At 47.2% G+C, this 20,702-nt stretch overlaps 1 protein-coding gene across 1 annotated transcript in view; it reads right to left on the minus strand.

The window, feature by feature from the left end:
• The window catches only part of FSTL4 (follistatin like 4), a 397,058-nt gene that overhangs the window by 357,374 nt on the left and 18,982 nt on the right, over nucleotides 1-20,702 (minus strand). Inside the window, exon 3 of the mRNA XM_077138433.1 lies at nucleotides 6-39. Coding sequence (XP_076994548.1) covers nucleotides 6-39 — 34 coding nt within the window. The remainder of the gene's footprint in view (nucleotides 1-5; nucleotides 40-20,702) is intronic.

The following is a 20,702-nucleotide window of genomic DNA, read 5'->3' on the forward strand; positions in this document are numbered from 1 at the left end:
CCTACCTTCTCTTCTTGTGACTTCAAAGCTTCTGGATTCCTGCAAGAGAAGAAAGATGCTGTGTTTTTGAAGAATAATTCAGACATACAAATACTTGCAAATGTCTCACCTCTTCTAAGTCACCTATTCACAAAAACAGGCGAACAATCTAATACGAACATAACACTTGGAAAAGTTGTGTCTACTTAAGTCTCAACACACATCTGTAAACTTAAACAACTCAACTTATTGTTTTGAAAACTTAAGTCAAAAAAAAAATACATTGCTAATCATGTAACTTTTAAGGAGCACAAACAATTCTCAGGGTCTTCCCTACGTGGTATCTTGGCCGGCAGCAAGTATTAAGGAAGGCCCTGCTCCAGGCTGATGTCCCAGGCTGATGTCCTGGAATGGAGTTGCTTATAAGACCTTGGGAAAATATTAACAGACAGGGGCCAGAATTTTCTGCTCAGGAGCAGCCTCTGCTCTGTGATGTCATGGTGAAGACCACCAGTGCTTCTGTATGACTTACTGGCAGGATCTGATAACTGGTTATGCTCAACTCTGTTTCCCAAGGGTGGGGTCTTATGTACAATTTGGGCAGCCGGACCATGCCACTATCCTAAATTAAGCCCTTTCTTTTTCTTATTTATTTAATCCCTCCTTTACTGATGCTTGCTATGTGCAGGGCCCTAAGCAAAATGCTTCAGAAGTTATACAGATAAAATATACAGTCTCTGCATTCAAGATATTCATTGTTGAGCAGAGAGCTATACAGTAAACACAAACTACAAAGAAATAAAAGGGTGATTTTGTCTTGACAAATACCAGGATATTCACATTCAGCTGGAATAGGGAAAGGGTCTTATAAAGACCCTTTGAGAACAGCACTGAAGAATAGGGCAGGCTTCTGGACAGAAATAGGGATGGGATGGTATGCCGGGAGGAGGGGATGCTATGCAGAAAGACAGAATGGCAGGAAAATCTAGGATATGCTCAGAAAGCAAGAAAAGGCCTCGTGAGAAGTAGCGGGAAGAAAAGCTAGAACCATATACTGCAGTTACTTTTATTATAAAATAATATTATACATTTTTATTATAATACTATTATTATAATTAATAAAAGTAACCACAATTCATCATAAATGACCAGTTTAGGATAAAAATTCTACTGTTGAGAATAAGCTGCAAATCCATGCTAGTAACCAAAAAATAGAAAACACCAAACTTGGACTGCTCCCTTGCACCACAACCAAAAACATCATTCAGTACCAGCATTTTTAAAGTAAATGGCATTATCTTCATACTTCAGTATTCTCATTTAATATCCTTTTGGGGTCAGGAGAGGCAGTACTGGAGATGACACAGGGGAGGCACTGAAAAGTTCCTCCTATCGAAATTGCATTCTCTAACCACTACCTGTCTAATCAATCCAAAGACCAAGTGTTGATCAAAAGAACATGCCAAAACCCCATCAGCACAGCATGATTATTCAAATGAACTTTTGGCACGATGGTTCCTGAAAAGAGCTCTCACCTGGGCAGGGGTCAGAAGAGAAGGAATGGAGAGAGATAAGTATAAGGGTAGAAATAGAATCCACAAGGCACAACAGGCACAAAGCAGATCTCATCTCCTCCTCCAACCAGTCCTCAGCTCCCTGCCAGGGTCTGGCACCTCCATCTCTGGAAACAATTAGTATTTGTGGAACAGGAGGTATTCATATCAATGATTATAGCTCAAAATAATCTTTGTGGATTTTTTTATTGAGATTGAATAAAAATTATAAATTAACTCATGGAAAGCTGGCACCTATGACATGTTGCATTTTCTTATCTAATAATGTGACATGTTTAATCATTTGTTCAAGTCTACTTTTGTTTCTTTCAATAGTATATGATAATTTTGCTTTGTATTTTTGAGATTTTTTATATATCTTTTATCATTAATGGAATATTCTCTTGCATTATATCCTGTTTTTTTATTTTTTGTTTATTAATTAATTTATTTTTTACATGGGCAGGCACCAGGAAACGAACCCAGGTCTCTGGCATGGCAGGCGAGAACTCTGCCTGCTGAGCCACCATGGCCTGCCCTATTTTTATGTATTTTATTGAGATGTATTCACACATCATACAATCCATCCAAATTCATCACTGTGCTGGTTTGAAAGTACCATGCACCCCAGAAAAGCCAAGTTTTAATCCTGATTCAATCTTGCGGGGACAGCCATTTTTTTTCACACCTTTTTTTTTTTTAATTGACAAACCAAAACAACAAACATGAATATTCTTACCACACAAACATTCCATACATGGTACGCAATCAGTGGCTTGCTATGTCATCACACAGTTGTATATTCATCACCATGATCATTTCTTAGAACATTCACATTGCTCCAGAAAAAGAAATAAAAAGAAAACTCACACATACCATACCCCTTGTCTCTCCCTCTCACTGACTAGTATTTCCATCTACTCAATATAGTTTAACCTTTGTTCCCCCTAATTTTTTCTATACCCCTTACCACTCCCTTTCATTGATCACTAGTATTTCAATCGACTCAATTTGTTTTAACATTTGTTCCCCCTATTATTTATTTATAATCTACATGTTTTACTCATCTGTCCATACCCTAGATAAAAGGAGCATCAGACACAAGGTTTCCACAAGCACACAGTCACATTGTGACAGCTGTATCCTTATACAATCATCTTCGAGAAACATGGCTACCGGAACACAGCTCTACAGTTTCAGGTACTTCCCTCTAGCTTCTCTAATACACTTTAAACTAAAAACAGAATATCTATAAAATGCTTAAGAATAACCTCCAGGATAATCTCTCGACTCTGTTTGAAATCTCTCAGCCACTGACACTTCATTTTGTCTCATTTTGCTCTTCCCCCTTTCAGTCAAGAAGATTTTCTCAATCCCTTGATGCCGAGTCCCAGCTCATTCTAGGATTTCTGTCCCACATTGCCAGGAAGGTCCAGACCCCTGGGAGTCATGTCCCACGTAGACAGGGGGAGGGCGGTGATTTTGCGTGTTGTGTTGGCTGAAAGGGAGAGGCCACATCTGAGCAAAGACAGAGGCAGCCACTTCTTTTAATCCTAATCCAATATTGTAGGGCAGAAACTTTTGATTAGATTATCTCCATAGAGTAGTGACATACCCAATGGTGGGTGTGATCTTTGATTAGAGGGAGCTGACTCCAACCATTCCATATGGGTCTTGATTAGTTTACTGGAATCCTTTAAAAGAGGAAACATTTTGAAGAGAGAAATGACAGAAACCCCAGAGCCAAAAGAGAGAGCAGATGTAGATGCTTGGAGAACAGTTGCTTCAGTGAACAGAGACACAGATGTTTGGAGATGCTTGGAGCCCAGCAGACATTGCCATGAGATGTTAAGCAAGCCAGAACCTGGACAGAGCCAAGGGAAGCCAAGAGATGAAAGCCAGCCCTGGAGAAGCAAGGTGAGGACCCCCACAGGACCAGAGACTGAAATCAACAAAGGTCAGGAGCAAGGGACCATCCGATTCCAGCCACGTGCCTTCCCAGCTGACAGAGGCATTCCTGACCCATTGGCCTTTCTTGACTGAAGGTAGCCTCTTTTTTATTGGGGCCTGAATTTGGACACTTCTACTTCTTTAGAGTTGTAAGTTTCTAACTTATTAAACTCCCTCTTCAAAAGCCATTCCATATCTGGTATATTGCATTCTGGCAGCTTACAAACTAATAACCATCATGATCATTTTTAGGACATTTGTACTACTCCAGAAAAAGAAATAAAGAAAAAAGAAAATGCCCATACATCCCACAGCCATTACCCCTCCCTCTTATTGACCCCTAGTATTGTAACCTACTTCTAAAAGTTTTTTGTTTGTATATATGATGACAGATGACTTTTCATATTGATTTGATAATTAGCCAATGATGGCATTTTTATTGCTTGAAATCGTTTTTCTATTAATTCTTTGGGGGTTTTATTTGCATATTTATATAATCTGTAAACAATGATGACTTTATCTCTTTCTAATTCCTATGCCACTCGCTCTCTCTTGTCTTAACGCTTTGGTGAACCCCTTAACCCAGAGCTGAACTGTTTGAGGACAGTGGGCATCCCTGTCTTTGTGAGTTTAAGAGAAAAACCTTTAGTGTTTCCCAGTTAATCATGATGCTTATTGTTCTAGTTTGCTAGCTGCCGGAATGCAACACACCAGAGACAGACTGGCTTTTAATAAAAAGGGATTTATTTTGTTGGTTCTCCAGAGGAAAGGCAGCTAACTTTCCACTGAGGTTCTTTCTTACGTGGAAGGCACAAGATGGTCTCTGCTGGTCTTCTCTCCAGGCCCCTGGGTTCCAACAACTTTCCCCGGGGTGACTTCCTTCTGTATCTCCAAAGGCCTGGGCTGAGCTGCGAGTGCTGAGATGAGGAATGCTGAGCTGCTTAGCTGTGCTACGTTGCGATCTCTCATTTAAGCACCAGCCAATTAAGTCAAAGGTCACTCATTGCAGCAGACACGCCTCCTAGCCGACTGCAGATGTAATTAGCAACAGATGAGGTTCACGTACCATTGGCTTGTGTCCGCAGCAACAGAACTAGGTATGCTCACCTGGCCAAGTTGACAACTGAATCTAACTAACACACTTATTTTCGCCTGAGGTATGCTCATTATATTAATAAAATCAATGCATATTTCACTGAGTTTTTAAAATAAATTTTCAAGCTAAAAATTTGCTTGTTTCCTTACTCACTTGTTTATTGACAGCTGCCCTCTACTGAAATGTGAGTTAAAATGACACCAGCGTCTCTTTCAGTCCTGCATCCCAGTGCTGTAAGGGAGCAGATACATATTTGTTTAATGAAAAATAAAATAATATCTGTGCATAAGGCAAGAAAAAGAAGAAGAAGCAAACAAGTACAAAGACTGGAAGAGAAGAATAAAAACTCACATTATTTGCAGAAAACAAGGATGCGAACACAGAAAATCGAAGAGATTCTACAAACAAGCTAATAAAATTAATAAATGAATTTAGCATGGCTGTTGGATTTAGATCAGTATATAAAAACCAGTAGTATTTATTTATACCAACCAACAATTAGAAAATGAACTTAAAAACAATTTATAATAACATCAATAAAATGATATATCCAGGAATAAATCTAATGAAAGCTGAGCCAGATCTTGACCCAGAGAACAGCAAAATAATATGGTAAGAAATTAAAGAAGACTAAATGAATGAGGGAATATACCATGTTCATAGCCTGGAAGATTCAATATTGTTAAGATGTCAGTTCTCACACTGATCGTATTTGATGCAATTCTTGTCAAAACTCCAGCAGAGACTATTTTTTCTTTGATGATACTTAGCAAAGTGATTCTAACCTGCATCTGGAAATTCAAAGAGTCAGAGCAAGTTACAATAGTTTTGAAGAATAAAATTGGAGGGTTATGCTATTAGCTATTAGGGTTAACAAACAGCTACTGTGATTAAAGAGGTATAATATTGCAGCAAGGACAGACAGGCCAATGGAACAAAATTCAAAGTCAAGCAACAAACCACACATTACCAATTTCCAGATTTATAAGAAAGGTGCTACTGCAACTCAACAGGGAAAGGAGGGCCTTTTCACCAACTGCTATGGGATCAACTGGATGCCCATGTGGAAAAAAATGAAATCTTGGTCTCCTATTTTACAATATACATAAAAATAATTTCCAGTTGATTTTAGATCTAACCATAAAAGGTAAAACAAAGTTTCTAGAAGAGATAAGAGAGCATCTTCATGACTTTTAAGTAGGTGAAAATTTCTTAAATAGGATGGAAAAGCAGTGCCAAAAAGGACAATAATGATGTACTGGACTTTATTAAAATTAAGATTTCTGTTCATTAAATAAGATACCATTAGGACAATGAAAAGAAAGCTATTAAGGGAATATATATGCAATAAATACATCTGACAAAGCACTCATTTGGAATGTATAAAATACTTCCACAATCAATAAGAAAAATACAGACAACCTAATTTAAAAATAAGCAAAATACTTGAATAGGCACGTCACAACTTCAAACCACAGTGGGATATTACTATATATCACAGAATATGTATTAAAAAAAACTATTAATATCAAATTTCTATGAGAAGGAGCAACCATAAGCACTCGGGGGCGGCAGCTCGAGCAGCAGCCCTTCTTGCTGGCGTGCACGCGGCTGTGTGAGGCCCCTGCCCCCCCTGCTGCTATGCTCTGCTGACCCCAAACTCTTCCCCTTGTCCCCTCAGCCAGGAGACAATCACCGCGTCCTGTAGTTATTCTCTGTGTTGCCTTTTTAAACTTTCAAAACGTGTTCAACCAATGCCCTATAGTAAATTATGTTAAAATCAATAGTGCAAATTCAGTTTTCCTGACCCAAGAGTCCCACTCTTCAGAAAATGTCCAACAGGAGGACACTCACATGGGCACCAAATCACGAGTGCGGGAACACGGGGAGCAGCGTACTGCGTGACAGCCAAGAACGGGGAGCAACCCAAACGTCCGTCAACCGCAGAGGGGGTTGAAAAAAACCCGAGGCCCATCCGGACAAGGGGAGACCTCGGCAATGCCAAACAACAAACGCTGCAATATGCACCAGCTCAGACGGCTCTCGCAAACATGCTGAGTGAAAGAAGGCAGAAACCCAGGTTTACAATTGATATGAGTTTATTTCGATAAATTTCAGAAACTAGCAAAAGCAGTCAATGGTGATAGAGCAGGATTTACATGAGCTGGGGGCAGGACTGAAGGAGGGTGGCTTCTGGAGAGCTGGAAATATTCTGAGTTGTGATTAACATGCTGTGCCAACTTTGCAACAATTCATTGAACTGTACGGTGTGCTCACTTCTATATTATTTAACATACAATAAAAACCTTAAACATGAAATAGGACAAAGTCCCCATGGGACGCTTCAGCAGTCTGTTGGGTGGAGGTAGCGGAGTGCAAGCCCCGTTCACACAGGATGGTTTACAGGTGAAGACAGCTCTGCAGAGGGAACGGATGCGACTCACTGAATATTCACATCAGGACTTGGCTCACGTCTCTGAAATCCTATTTCTATAGGCACTACACTGCCTCAGAGAAAACACTCAGCAAGGGCTCATCCGTAAAGTAAAGGCAGGAATAGGCACCTTCCTATAAAGTAGCTGTGATGATTGAATGAAATAATGCTCTGCCAGTCCCATCTCAGCATGGTATCTCGTACCCAGGCGCTCCTCTAAGGGTGGCCACCCTCCTCCTCCTCATCATCATCATTAATGAAGATAACTAAGGGGCCGAGACGCTAAGATCACGCCTGGGAAGTAAATGAGTTCAGGGGCTCCCTCGATGACCTGAGAATCAGTCCTTCCAGTACTGGCAAAAGCAACCTCCCAAAAGCTGTTGCAGAACTGTACGGAACAAAATTCCGTGGCATCGATGATACCAAGGCCCCTGCGTGCACTGCCTAAGGAAGAAATTATTTTCTGCAGAAGCTTCAAACCAGATGGTTATAAATGAGAGTTAGCACACGGGCATTACTTAATGACTAAATTTCTTTAACTAAAAATCTAATTTTATGATAGTATAAATCACACTTTCTTGAGAAGAGAATTAATTTTAGATTTTTCATTCACTGTTCATAACCTTTCCACGAATTTGACAGCCAAATCATTTTAAATGTCACTTAACCAATACAATACAACAGCTTTATTCCTCACAGCACCCCTCCTGAATCCATTATCTTCCACTATAATGCAGAGGAACTTAAGTAAAAAATTACCATTCCATAAAGCTGTATTTTACTGTGCAGTTGAACTGCATAATCTTTATTTTTGAATCAATATAATGTGAGTGCTGAGTAATATTTTTCATAATCCAAAAATCTATTACAGATTCCCAGAGACCAAATGATAGTGTGAGCGCTGCGGAAACAGTAAGAATCGGGTCCTCGAATTCCGCTCCTTAGTCCCACTGAGACTTGGGGAGGGGCCGGGGGAACCCTGCACGACCAGTCACCCCACCCTGGCCATGTTCTCGGCCATCCATGGTTACAGCCTAAGTCTCAGCCTGACACTCAAAATATCAGGGGGTTCAGTGATTTCTGGGAAAATACTGATTCGGTGAGGAAATGGGTCAGGAAAGAGGGGTTCAAAACACCTCCTACTGAGAAGAGCATGAAAACAGAGTGGTCAGCTGAGATGGGCTCAAAGTAGCCAGGTCTACGCAGGCGAAGCAGGAGTCAGTACATGCAGACCGGGCCCGTCCTGCTGAGGCGGGACTGGCAGCCACGCACTCTGTCCACCCCAGTCTCAGGTTGGGGAACCGCCAGCCTGGCAGAGCAGCGTCAGAGCTGCTGGAGGAAGTTTTCTCCTTCAGAGTTCCTGCGGCCCCAAGTGCCTGGAGAGGCTTCAAAAGGAAGCCCCCGTGTCTAATTTACAAACCATTTAGTACAGTGGGGCTGGGAGCCTTCCTAAGTGCCAAGCCTAATCACTACCCGAATTCTGACGTCTCAGTTCTAAGACATCCCTACCTGTGAGATGCTCTTAAAACTAATGCTTCTTTAACAACCTTTCTTACAACTTTTGATTAATTCGTATGTTAAGAACTTGACTCTAACCACTTTCATTTTGTCAGCAAGACGCCTTTCTGCAATTAAAATCTTTACTAGGACTGACAATAGCGCTAACTAAAGCACGCCTTGGGTGGGTAGCATGCACTCCATTACCGGGTCCCATTTACTGAGCACACACCGAGCATTTTGTACACGTTCCCTCATTTATATGGCTGGGTGGAAGGCAGAAGGAAAACCGCCAAGTTGTTAGATTTCTCAGCACATCATGTCTGGGTCTTCAAAACCACAGGACAAGCGGATTGGGAGATCAGCCCTCGGCCCAGGGCTAGCTTGAGAAGCAAACTGAATAATCCAGCGAAGAACAGGGCTTTCTGGAGGGAGAGTCTGACCATCTGCTGCCTCCTCCTGCCACACTGAGCCTGCAGCAAGAGCGCACGAAAAACACTAGGCGTGGAGGTGCTGGCTCTGGAGAAATCCCACCTTGTCAAGGGTTGGGGGCTCAGCTCCTGCTTCACAGAGAATGAGCTCCTTGGGCTCAGGAGCCCCTGGGCCAGGTGGAGGCGTGGGTACTCCCCAGCAGAGTTTCCTAAGGCCTGGAAGGAAAGTGGGACGGGGCAGGGCACAGTTGATGGTACTAAACCTTAAGGCGCTCAGATTTCTAAGGGAGTTCGGCACCATGCATGGTCCCTTCCATCTTTCAGCCAGCCCTGCCCATGGGCTGTCTAACCAGGGGAGGCCTCGTGTCCTTCTCATGGCTCCCAGGAGACCGAGAACTCGAGGGGCAAGAGCCAGTCAGCCACGGCCGCAAGGGTGAAGGATTTGGGATACAACGTGGAGGATACAGCGACCAAGCCCTGCGTCCTTTAATTTCCTTTCTAACGACACATGAATCAGTGCAAGAAAACTGGGATTTACACAGGACTGGGAAGTCTAAAATAACTAAGTCAGAGAGATTAAAGGAAGGTTTAGCAAGACAAAAGGAAGCTAGCATGTTTGGCTGACTATGAAAAAATATCACACAGATCTCTGCTTAAAACCATCTCCATAATCACCTTACGGACCCTGCAGCCATATTCCCGTGGATGCACCTGCACAGAACACCAATTTATCACGTTCATGCGGGAGAAAGTGAAGCAAGATGCCCAAAGCCTCCAGATGTCTGCAGGACCTGGGTGTACCAGCTGCTGCCCCACCGGCTGCAGCCCCGAGGGAGCTGCCAGTGCCTCCTATGCCAGGCTGTCCGTCGGTAAAGGAGGCAGGACAGACAGCCCAGCCAGGGTGACCCAGACGATGTCGGAGACGCGGGGCAGGGGCCCGCGGACAGTTCTGCACAGGGCTTTCTGGTGGGGAGCAGGGGGTGGTCACCAAGGGAGAAAGTGGTGAGATGCTAATGAGAAAAGGTGTCAGTGGTGATTACAAGTCACCAGGCAGAAAAGAAAACCTGGGGACGTTTGCCTGGCATTCAGAAATTACAATGATTTGGGTGTTAAAGAATGAATCAAGAATTACATGGGGACTTAGTGATTTTAAATTCAAGATACTGCTTAAAGCTATGTGTTAAAGATTATTCATTTACAACTGAAAAAAAAATTAGTTCTGAATTTTAGGCAGTCTTCTGCAGTCAGTCATACCAAAGCGACAAGTAAACACTGAATTACATCTGATGGCATAAATGTCAATAACTAATTGATCACTTCACGTTGTTAAACATAATCCCCTGCACGGAACCAGATTAAGAGCAGAAGGAAAGAGGGGCACTTTATCTCTCTGACAACTCAACAAATTAAAAACTAATTGACTTCTTGATTTGGGAAGCAGTCCCCGTCTCTCCCTCAGAACAAGCAATCGCCACGGCGGGGACCAGCCTAATGCGTGGCAGCATGGGGCTCTGACTCAGCTCCACGAGGGGCCATTTCATTAGTGTGTCCTCGTCTCCGTGGCTGATACAGGGCTCGGCCAGCCCTGCCCGATCCGGAGCGAGCGGCTTAGCCACAAAAAAAGCAATGGTCACACCTGAGTGTGGCCGCTAGCGTGGCATCTGTCTTCTCAGTCGCCCCATCTCCTTCTTCGCCCTCCCCAGCACAAAGCCTGACATATTTTAGGCCCTAAACAAATGTTACTGCAAGGATGAGAGTGGCTGATTTCAGCATGTCCTGGTGGGAAGCAGGGGCGAGCAAGGCTGTCCCCGAGGCTCCCAGAACAGAACGAGCACCAGTGAAGCCTGAGTCTCTATCTTCTCCCCGTTGTTAGGTAAGTTTTCACACAAACAGGGGCACCTTGACACAGGGTCCTCATTCTGCAGAGCTTCACATCCACGGTTGTCCTGCCAAATAAGAACCTCCCCTGGGCTGGCCCCGACCCACCCTCCCATGCCCCGGGAGAAAATCCAGACCATCCAGAGGGCGTTTGGGGAAGGAGAGGCGAGAGCAAGGACCCACGGCCCCCGGGAGAAAAGGGGCAGGAGGGCACACCTTAATTATGTATTATCCCCTCCAGAACCATCCGAGAGATGATGTCACTTAGCATCCACCTGCCGAGCATATTCACATCTGCCACTTTTTCATTTATTTTGCCAGCTGTAAGCTACATTGAGGTTTGGAATTATTTGTGCCTAGAAAATTCGCAGACAAAAAAAGGAAGAAGGGCTTCCCCCCAGCACAGTCCTCGTGTCTGAGTCTATTTTTCATTTTTGCTCTCGCACGTGGAACGGGAGAAGGGGAGTTGCTCACAGCTCCGGACATCTGACTTGAGATTCAAACGTCCCCGAGCCGCGGCGCTCGGGCGGTGGGCCTGGCGGAGCCCTGGGTGGAGGCGGCCGGGCAGGCCGGGCAAGGCCAGCTGCAGACCAGGGCTGGGGCGGCTGATGGGGATAAGGCGGCAAACACCCACAGAGGCCGAAGAGAAGGGCAGGTGCCCCCGCCCCCGCAAAGGGACATGTGAAGACCCCTCAGCCCAAGCATCCCATCCAGAAACTGTCATTTTGCCCAGGAAAAAGGTTCCCCCCCGCCCCATCCTCCCGGGCAGCTCTCTCGCTCCCGCGGGCCCAGCTGTGCAGGGGCACTTCTGCCGGCTCTTCTCCCGCCTCATTTCTTCCCCAGAGACCCAGTGCCTCGTCCGGGACTCCTGACCAGGTCACTGATTCAGCTCTTCATGTCTTCATACATTCATTCAATAAATATTTACTATCCTGGGTCTTCAGCAGGAATGAGACAGACACAGCTTCTGGATCCAGGAAGCTTATGATTCTCTGCAAAGAGATGGACAAGCCAGTGGCATCTACAGAGCATCTGTGGTCAGCAGACTTGTGGAGAAAGGCAAAGCAGGGAAGGGGGACAGCGCCTCCCTAGGAGCTGACATTTGAGCAGAGAGCTGTCCCTCTGCTCATGACCTCCAGGGATGTTTAGTCCCTCCTGCCCACCAGCAAGGCTCCCTGTCCATTGTCAGCTCCTCTCCTCTGCAGTGGTGGCAGCAGCAATGACAACTAGTAGAGGCAGTGGGGGGCAGGACCCAGAAATTACAGCAGCACCACAGGGCCCCTCGCTGGGCGGTGACTGGGTGCTGGGCCCAGTCCCTGGGCGCCTTTGTTCAATTTCCACAGCCCCCAGGACCGTCCAACTCCCACGCATCGCAGGCGCTCCCACACAGGCCTCACACATGGGACCTGGAACTTTCTGACCGTTGTCTTAATAAATACCCGCTGGGCTCCCGTCGAAACCCACCTTTGTGCAGGGAGCTGAATCTCCAAACACACTTTGATTAGCGGCACTTTCATTGTAGCACTATAAAACTTATATTAAAAATGGAACTTAAAGTTGTTTAAATTAAATGAGTTATATATAATTAAAAAGCCTGTAAGGCACAATAAGCTCTTCCTCAATTTTCTTTTATAACAGAGTCAAAAGGAAGAAAAATATCCAATAATCGGCATAGCTGGCTTCATATTCACCTAGCGCCCGGCCCAGCTTAGGGTCCCAGGCAAAACCCCCAGCCTTACCTCGTCCTCTCCGTGCCGCGCAGGTGCGCAGCTCCACGGCTCGTCTGCTCATCTGGGGCGGGGAAAGGGTAGTGTTGAAAGGCGGTTGGAGAATTGTTGGGGGGAGTGTGTCAACGGTGGTCAACGGCCCCTCTGCCAGGCCAGGAGCCACCCCAGCCTCGGCACCCCACTCCCGGCTCGGCTGCTGGGGTGCCCCGAGAATCTGGGGTGTTTCGGCCATAGGCTGCCCCAGTGGGTCCAGATGGGCATCTTGGAAATATCCCAGCGTACAAGCCGTCCCCCAGACCAGTTAAAACCACAGCTGGGGAAGGGGGAATGACACAGGTGTCAATAGTTTTATGACACTCCCCAGGTGATTCTAATGTGTACATGAGTTTAGGAACCCCTGAACTAAGCACATACCCCACAGGCCCTCTGCCATAGAGCCAATTTCTCACCCTGCTTGACCTGACTACTCACAGCAGTGCCACAGGTTCCAGCAAGCTCCAGCAGTTCCAGCAGATGCTATGCAGCTCTCACAGAAGGCACGGGAGGTGCTGGCACACTGGAGGGGTCCTGTCTCTCTTTCCCAGCAAGTTTTAATGAAGCCAGATGCTGCTCAGGCAGCCCAGTGCCCCCTGTACAAAGAGCAATGCCCACTTAGCACCTGGATCTCAGCAGCCTCCGGGGGCACCTGAGGTGGGGTGGGGAGGGCAGGAGCAAGCACCAGGAGTGAGAAGCCTCCCTGGTGAAGGGGTGACCAGCCCTGAGCCCTGGAGCTGGCTGCGTGCAGCCACAGAAGGGCTCATCAGGTTGGGCCCAACATACCTGGTCACTGCCTGCAAGGCAGTAACCTCCGCGAGCTTCAGTTTCCTTACCTGTAAAGTGAGATTCAAGTTAGCGCCCAAGAGATTGCTCTAAGAACTGAAAGAGGAAGCATGCAAAGAACACTCACTGTTTGGTGGCTGCTGTTAGCTTGCCAATTTCACCCCCTGTGCCAATTTGAAAGTATTATGTACCCCAGAAAAGCCATGTTTTAATCCTGATCCAATCTTGTGGTGACAGCCACTTCTTTTAATCCTGGGGCAACACTGCAGTGCAGAAACACTGGATTAGATTATCTTCACGGACAGGTGGAGTGCCCGGTTATGCGTGTGAACTTTGATTAGATGGAGATGTGAATCCGCCCATTCAAGGTGGGTCTTGATCCGTTTACTAGAGTCCTTTAAAAGAGGAAGCATTTTGGAGCAAGCGGAACTGATATGGATGTGGACATGTGGAGAGCAGAGACACAGGTGTTTGGGGATGCTTGGAGCCCAGCAGATGTCACCAGGAGATGTTAACCAAGCCAGCGCCTGGAGAGAATCAAGGGAAGCCAAGAGAGGAAAGCCAGCCCCAGAGAAGCAAAGTGAGAAACCCCCACAGGAACAGAGGCTGAAAGCAACGGAGCCCAGGAGCAAGGGACCAGCATGGGACCAGTGTACCTTCCCAGCCGACAGAGGTGTTCCAGACACATCAGCCTTCCTTGAATTAAGGTATCTCGTCCTGGATGCCTTACTTTGGACATTTTTGTAGGTGTAGAACTATAAACTTGCAACTTAATAAATTCCCTTTTTAAAAACCACTCAATTTCTGGTATATTGCATTCTGGCAGCTTAACTAAAACACCCCAGACAGCATTTTGGGCATCATTTTGTCTCCACATTTATCACAGCATCAGACCTGAGAGAGAGGCCCAGTCAGTGTTTCTGGGGCTCTGGGGTGGGGCAGGGGCCACCAGTTCTGCTGTGTCCAGTTGGCAATGACCAGGAGAGCTGGGGGATGGCGGTGGGGGGCACCATCAGCAGGTACACACAGCCTGGGGAATATCATCAACACCAAGACAGAGCCATGGGGCTCTTCTTACATCAGCCCCAGGCCGTCATCCATGACTTCTTTCACCCCTGATGGCTGCCCATTGGTTCATTTGCTTCAACACATTTAAATGATGGGATGTCCTGGGGGCAGAGGGGCACTTCCGGCACCCTAGACCCTGTATGTGTCCCAGGCATTCCTGTGCTGCCCTTGGGCAGCTCTGAGCCCCCACCAGCCCACCAGGCAGGGGCTGCACCTCCCGGATGCTCACTCTCTCCAGCACGAACCTCTGCAGGAGCCACTGCCCTTCTCCCTCGGCTTGGCCACGCTTAGCGCTCAGTGTGCCTGGAGGGTGGGCGGCCATGCAGGCGCCCTCTGGAGAGGAGAGGGCTCCGTCCACCACGTCACCTCCATGAGGCTCACCTCAGGTCTCAGCTCAGCACTGAACTCAGCACCACAGCCGGGGCAGATGCCAGCATTTTCCCAGCTCACGCCCTGGCCTCCTAAAGTATTTCCTTGGTGGCTGACGTAGGAATCTTGCCTCTGCCTAATGTCGAGATCCCAGAGCCTGGTTTCTGAGAGAGAGATAGCCCTTGTCGTCCCTTAGGAACTTCCCAAGGCCAGTTCTTAAAAGCAGAAATAGAGATCAGCACACGCTACCCCGCTGAGGGTCCGCCTCGAGCGCAGATGCCAGCTCCCCGTGCATGTAGGCACAGCGGTGGTCCCAGCCAAACCCTGCCCTCCATGGGGGGAGAGGCTCAGGGGCCTCCGGGGCAGTGGCTGCAAAGTCCCCACTGGACCCCCCTGAAGAACTGAGTGGAAATAGCCAAAGACAGGTTAACCCTCCCAGTTTCTACGGCTGCCCTGTAGCCCTTTTTGCTCAGTGGGAGAAGGTAAGAGAAAGGCTGTGTGGGGGGGGCAGGGGTGGGGGCAGTGAATGGGGGCAACCCGGCTCTACCCAGCAGGAAAGGTCAAGAAGCTGCCCACAGCCCAGGAGGCTCCTCCAGCTGTGCTGCCCACCGGGATGGGCAGAGGCCTTTGCAGGCAGGCCACATCTGATGTGATATGTTTTGACCTCTCAAAGCTCAAGGTCATCAAATGTCCTTTTCCTAGACTCACTGTCCCAAAGATATGTACTAGGGGTAAAAACACAGCCTCGTGGTTAAGAGCACACACTGGGCAGTCAGAATGCTGGAGGGACCTTGGCCCCACCCCTACCACGTGGGAGACCTCAAACAGCACACTCACCAGCCTGAAGTCTCAGTTTCATTTGTAAAATAAGTAAGATGATACTACCTCATAGCTTTTTGAGAAGTCAATGATACACTCCACTTACAGCTTTGGCCAAATGGCAGCTATTTTTATTAATGCTATCAGTGATAGCTGTGAAATTCAAGGAAATGTGCCCATCAGGAATCTCCTCATTCCTGTAAGTGAAGGATAAGAAGTGCCACTCAGACGCCCAGCTCCAGAAGCTACTTCCCCTGTCATCCCCCCCACCGAGGTGGCCGTGGTTCCCTATGTGCCGGTTGAATCTGTGGTGGACCCCAGAAAAGCCATGCCCTTTGATCCTCATTCACTATTGCTGGGTGGGAGCATTTTGATTGTTTCCATGAAGATGTGACCCACCCAATTATGGGTGGTAACTTTTGATTAGATGATTTCCATGCAGGTGTATTTCTACCCACTGAAGGTGGAGTTGCTTGCTGGAATCCTTTAAAAGAGGAAACATTTTGGAGAGAGTCCCTTTTTGGTAGAGCCACAAGAAAGCCAGCAGACGCTGCCATGTTCGCCATGTGCCCTTCAGCTGAGAGAGAAACACTGAACGTTGTCGGCCTTCTTGAACCAAGGTATCTTTCCCCGGATGCCTTAAATTGGACATTTCCATAGACCTGTTTTAACTGGTACATTTTCTCAGCCTTAGAACTGTAAACTAGCAACTCATTTAAGTCCCCTTGTTAAAAGCCATTCCGTTTCCGGTATATTGCACTCCGGTAGCTAGCAAACTAGACCACCCTACACCTCCGTAACCCCTGGCGGCACAAACACAGATACCACAGCAAACACCCAGGTCCTAAGGCACTAAGACTTCGCACCTGAGGCAGTAAAGCTGAGCCTTAGAACTGTGGGAGCAACTATTGTGCCATCTTCTAAGATGACAGACCTAATTATTCCACAGCCAGTCAACCGCAATGTTGCTCAGTGGTTTCCACAGTGGGGTGGGGGTGGGGTGCCTCGAAGAAGAGACATCAGGTCAGAGTTCCCTCCGCTTACTCTCCTTCTTACTTTCCAGAAACAATTATGGTTAAACCTCAAAGCAGCTGCACTAAGGAAGTCCCTGTAGCCACAGGAGTTGTGACTCTGCAACCACGAGGCTCATCCAAGCCCCAAAGCCTGCTCCCCTTAGACAATTAGGCGGGAGGAGTGGACCCAGTCCCCGGGGGTGAGATGCACAGGCAACAGCAGGGAGGGGAGGACCTGGGTGGTGGGTTGGTGAGTTGGGAGTCAGCCTAGGGAGGTTGGGTCTATTTTATGACCTGTCCATTGAGACACCCAAAAGATGGGTAGGTTGGGTTTCTGAGCTGCCTCATAGGATGTGGTGAGGGTACTACTGTAGAGGAAGGAAACCAGCAAAGCAAAACGCCGAGGACTTAATACCACGTAAGCCAGCCCTCCTGCCAGAGCCAGCACCGACTCCAGCTCTGAAGGTCAGAACTCCCATCTCCATAAAATGGCTTACACTTATAAAAAGTCACCTTCCACTGCTCTGAATGCCACTGCACAATAGTCTCCTCTCCCACTCCTTCACTAGAGCCACCCAGCCCCGAACCCATGCCGTCTCCCCAGAGCGCGAGAGTTGGCCACCTCACATACACCTTGTCCCCTAATCATCAAAGACTGGACCAGGACAGATGCTTCCCACGCTGAGCTAACCAGGTTCTCACCACTGAGGATGTGAACCTCTAGTGAGATAGTTAAGGGCTCTGGAGGTGTAAGTTCACGTGGCAACAGGCTGAGCCCACTGATGGCTGGTGCAGCACACTGGGAGAAGAGGAGTAAGACTCAAAGATTGGAAAGGCCAATCTGTAGAGAGGATAACAGGTGGAGGAAAATAAACAGAGGTGGGAGACGGTGTGGCTCAGGAGAATGGAGATGGGACAGGCCACTGGACGGCCTCATTCCTTGAGCCTGCCAGAGCATCCTATGACCGGCTCTGGGAGATGTCCAGGGCCTCATAATAACCCCTTTTTCTACATAAGTATCTTAGAAGGTGATTCTCTTCCTAGCCAACAAAGGGTCCCTGGTGAAAGTACCTTGCCAACAGACCCAGATATTCACCTTAGCCAATCTCTTCTCTTTTCCCCTCTCATCTGCTGGGGGTCCTATTTCACCTGCACCTACACACAGAGAGCTGCTCCTTCTTAAGTCCTTAAATACTCTACCCACCCAGATCCTGGCCATTCTCTCCAGGGCCCGTCACTTCCCAGAGCTCCTTCAGAACCCTGCCTTCAACCAACACTTCTCTGCTGTAAACTCTCACATCATTCAAGGTGTGTCCCACACAGCTAGCTGGATGCTTTGTGTTGTATTAATTGTGTACTGTGTGCTATTGTGTAGGTAGTTTCTTAAAGCTCTGCATGAGTATTTTTTTTCATTTCTTATCTCTTATGGTGAGATATCAGTCCATGTAAAGAAATTTCCTGTAGAATGCAACTCATGACCACCTTGTCTTGCAAGAACAGTCATTTTGAATAAGTTATGGTTTAAATTCTTAATGGAATTTAATTCCAGAATTATAAGGAATCACATCATTTGCTGGAGTCAGCATGGCCATAGAAGTGTTTGCAGCCCCAATAATTACCAAACAACCAGTTGCAACCAACTTGAGCCTACCTGATTCCAGGTGGGATGCTAAAGCAGGAGATGGGACCTTCAGTATGACAGTTTGAGACACTAGGGTGGTGATGTCTTACATCACAGTACCCTAAACAAGACAAGAGAACTGCAGCAGCAATAAGCAGCCACCCCCTCCCACCACCAGCCCAAGTCCTTGGAGTGGGACATAGGAGTCCCTGAGCCAACAGGAAGGACATAGCCAGGTTGATTAGAACACCTTAGGGGAGAGGCCTGGAGTAGCACAGGCCCTGCTCTAACAGACAAGTTCTGGAAGGGGAAGGGAATGGGCTCTGGACAGGAGGGGGGCTGCTGCAGTCGGCATGTGCCCATCCTGTGTGGATGACACTCTGAGACCCCACTTCTTCCAGCCCCCAACCAACTCCTGCAAAGGAGTTTGGCTGGGAGCTCGAGAGCAGCTGAGGCATGGTCCAGGACAAATTGCGACAATAAAGCTGTCATAAGCCACAATCTCCCTGGGGAGGGAAATGTCTGGACAGGAGCAGGGGAATGGGTGAAGCAGATGCTACTGTCCCCTATATTTATTTCTCAATAAATATACCTAATTCTCTTTAGACTAAAGTTGAGAACTTAATTTACTCACTATATATATAGGCTAGAAAAGATCAATAACACAAGCCAATTTCTTCTGCTAACTCTGAATCCATTCTGCAACACCAATGCTCCATTCCCCGTTCCATTGTCCCCTTGGTCCTCAAGCCCCAAGGATGGAATCACGAAGCCCATTCCTCTTCAACCACCTTGACCTATGACAGAACCAAGCACACAGCTCAAGGGATGCCTGCTGATCACTAAGAATTAAGACAACCAGCTATCGCAGTTGGGTCCAGACAGCCCAGGACTTAGAGACCCACATTAGCTCGGTGCATGGTGGCCTGAGAAGGTCAAATAGGACTGGGCTGTGCAGCTCTGCTTTGGAACACAGAGACATAATCCTAAACCATCCTGCCAGGGCATGGACGCTCCAAGCATGAGGCAGAGAATCCCATTCTTCATGGTCAGATGCTAAAGTAAAAACAACCAAACAGAAAAGAGTGGAGAAGGAGGAGGAAGAACAGCGGGGCATACTTTAGAAACACTCCAATTAGAGCATCTGCCTGGTAGGCTCCATCTTTCTGACACCTCCCAGCGTTTCCACATGAAAGTCTATTTCACTGGAACGGACGCTTAAAATGTGGCATCAGCAGAACCATAGAAACCCGAGGTCTTTTCTATAATGTAAGTTTTCTAGCACATTTTAAATGCAAATTTTAGAAGGGAAATAAATAGGAAAAGAGTTCTTTTTCTTTATTTAGGGAGCAAGTTTTAATGATGGAGCAGTTCAAACAAGCTTTTAATCTAATTGTTTTAAAGCTAGCATCAAGGAAACCCATCATGAGTCTTATACCTATTTAATGACATTTATAAAGAGAAGTTGTTGTCCTTCAGTTGGCTCTCCCTCTTTGCAGGGGCAGCTGGAATCACCCTCGCTGCAGCCACAGGCACCTTCTGCTGATCCTGAGGATTCTAGGTGCAGACAGAGCAGCCTGCACGTGTTTAAGTGCACACCTCACCCTCTGGGACTTCACATTTTTGATGTGGGTCTGGAGTGCCTGCCCCAGCGTCGCCAGTATCGCTGGGGCCATGCAGGCCCCAGAAGACACTCTAGGAAGCAACTGAGCCAGGGGCCCTCCCCCAGGTTGGAACTTCTTCTATAAGGACTCTGAAACTCAAGACATTGTACCCAAATCCGTACATAAGGCCAAAATGAACAATAAAAGGTCTCTAACTTCTTTACTCACTTGACAAATATCTGAGCATCCTTTCATGCACCAGGCTCTCCTGGGTGCTAGGATGCATGGGGACCCAGTCTCCAAGTTACTCAGCATTCCACAGGGACAGCTCCCTCCCACCCCAAGAGCTGCCCTGCCGAGCACCGTAGGGCCGGGGTGGTGAGTGCTGCAGCTGAGGGTGACATGGGGTTCGGGGGCAGGTTCTCAGTGGGTGGGTAGTGGGGTCCTGAGATTATGGACACAATCTCAGCTGTAACTGCCATGTTCTGAGCGTCCCTCCATACATGAAACCCTCACACACCATCTCTGTCCTTGAGATGACTCTGAACGTCACACTGTGATGGCTTTTCTTCATGTCTAATGTGCAGAGGATAAGTGACTTCCCTCGGCCACAGGGCGGGAAACAGATCTCAGGCACTGAGCCCTCTGACCTGAGGGTGACCCTGACACAAAGGGGGTCTGGAGATGCCTTAGGAAGCAGTGCAGACAAGGCAGCCTGTATAATGAGAGGCTCGGCTCCAGCAGTACAAACCAACTCTGGCTTTATTACAACAAATATCCTGGAGGAGAAAGCGGGAATACAAGGCGCAGAGGGCAAGAATTAGCAGGGTTTGGTCAGGGGAGG

This window comes from Tamandua tetradactyla, chromosome 20, assembly GCF_023851605.1.
Source record: "Tamandua tetradactyla isolate mTamTet1 chromosome 20, mTamTet1.pri, whole genome shotgun sequence".
Taxonomy (NCBI): domain Eukaryota; kingdom Metazoa; phylum Chordata; class Mammalia; order Pilosa; family Myrmecophagidae; genus Tamandua; species Tamandua tetradactyla.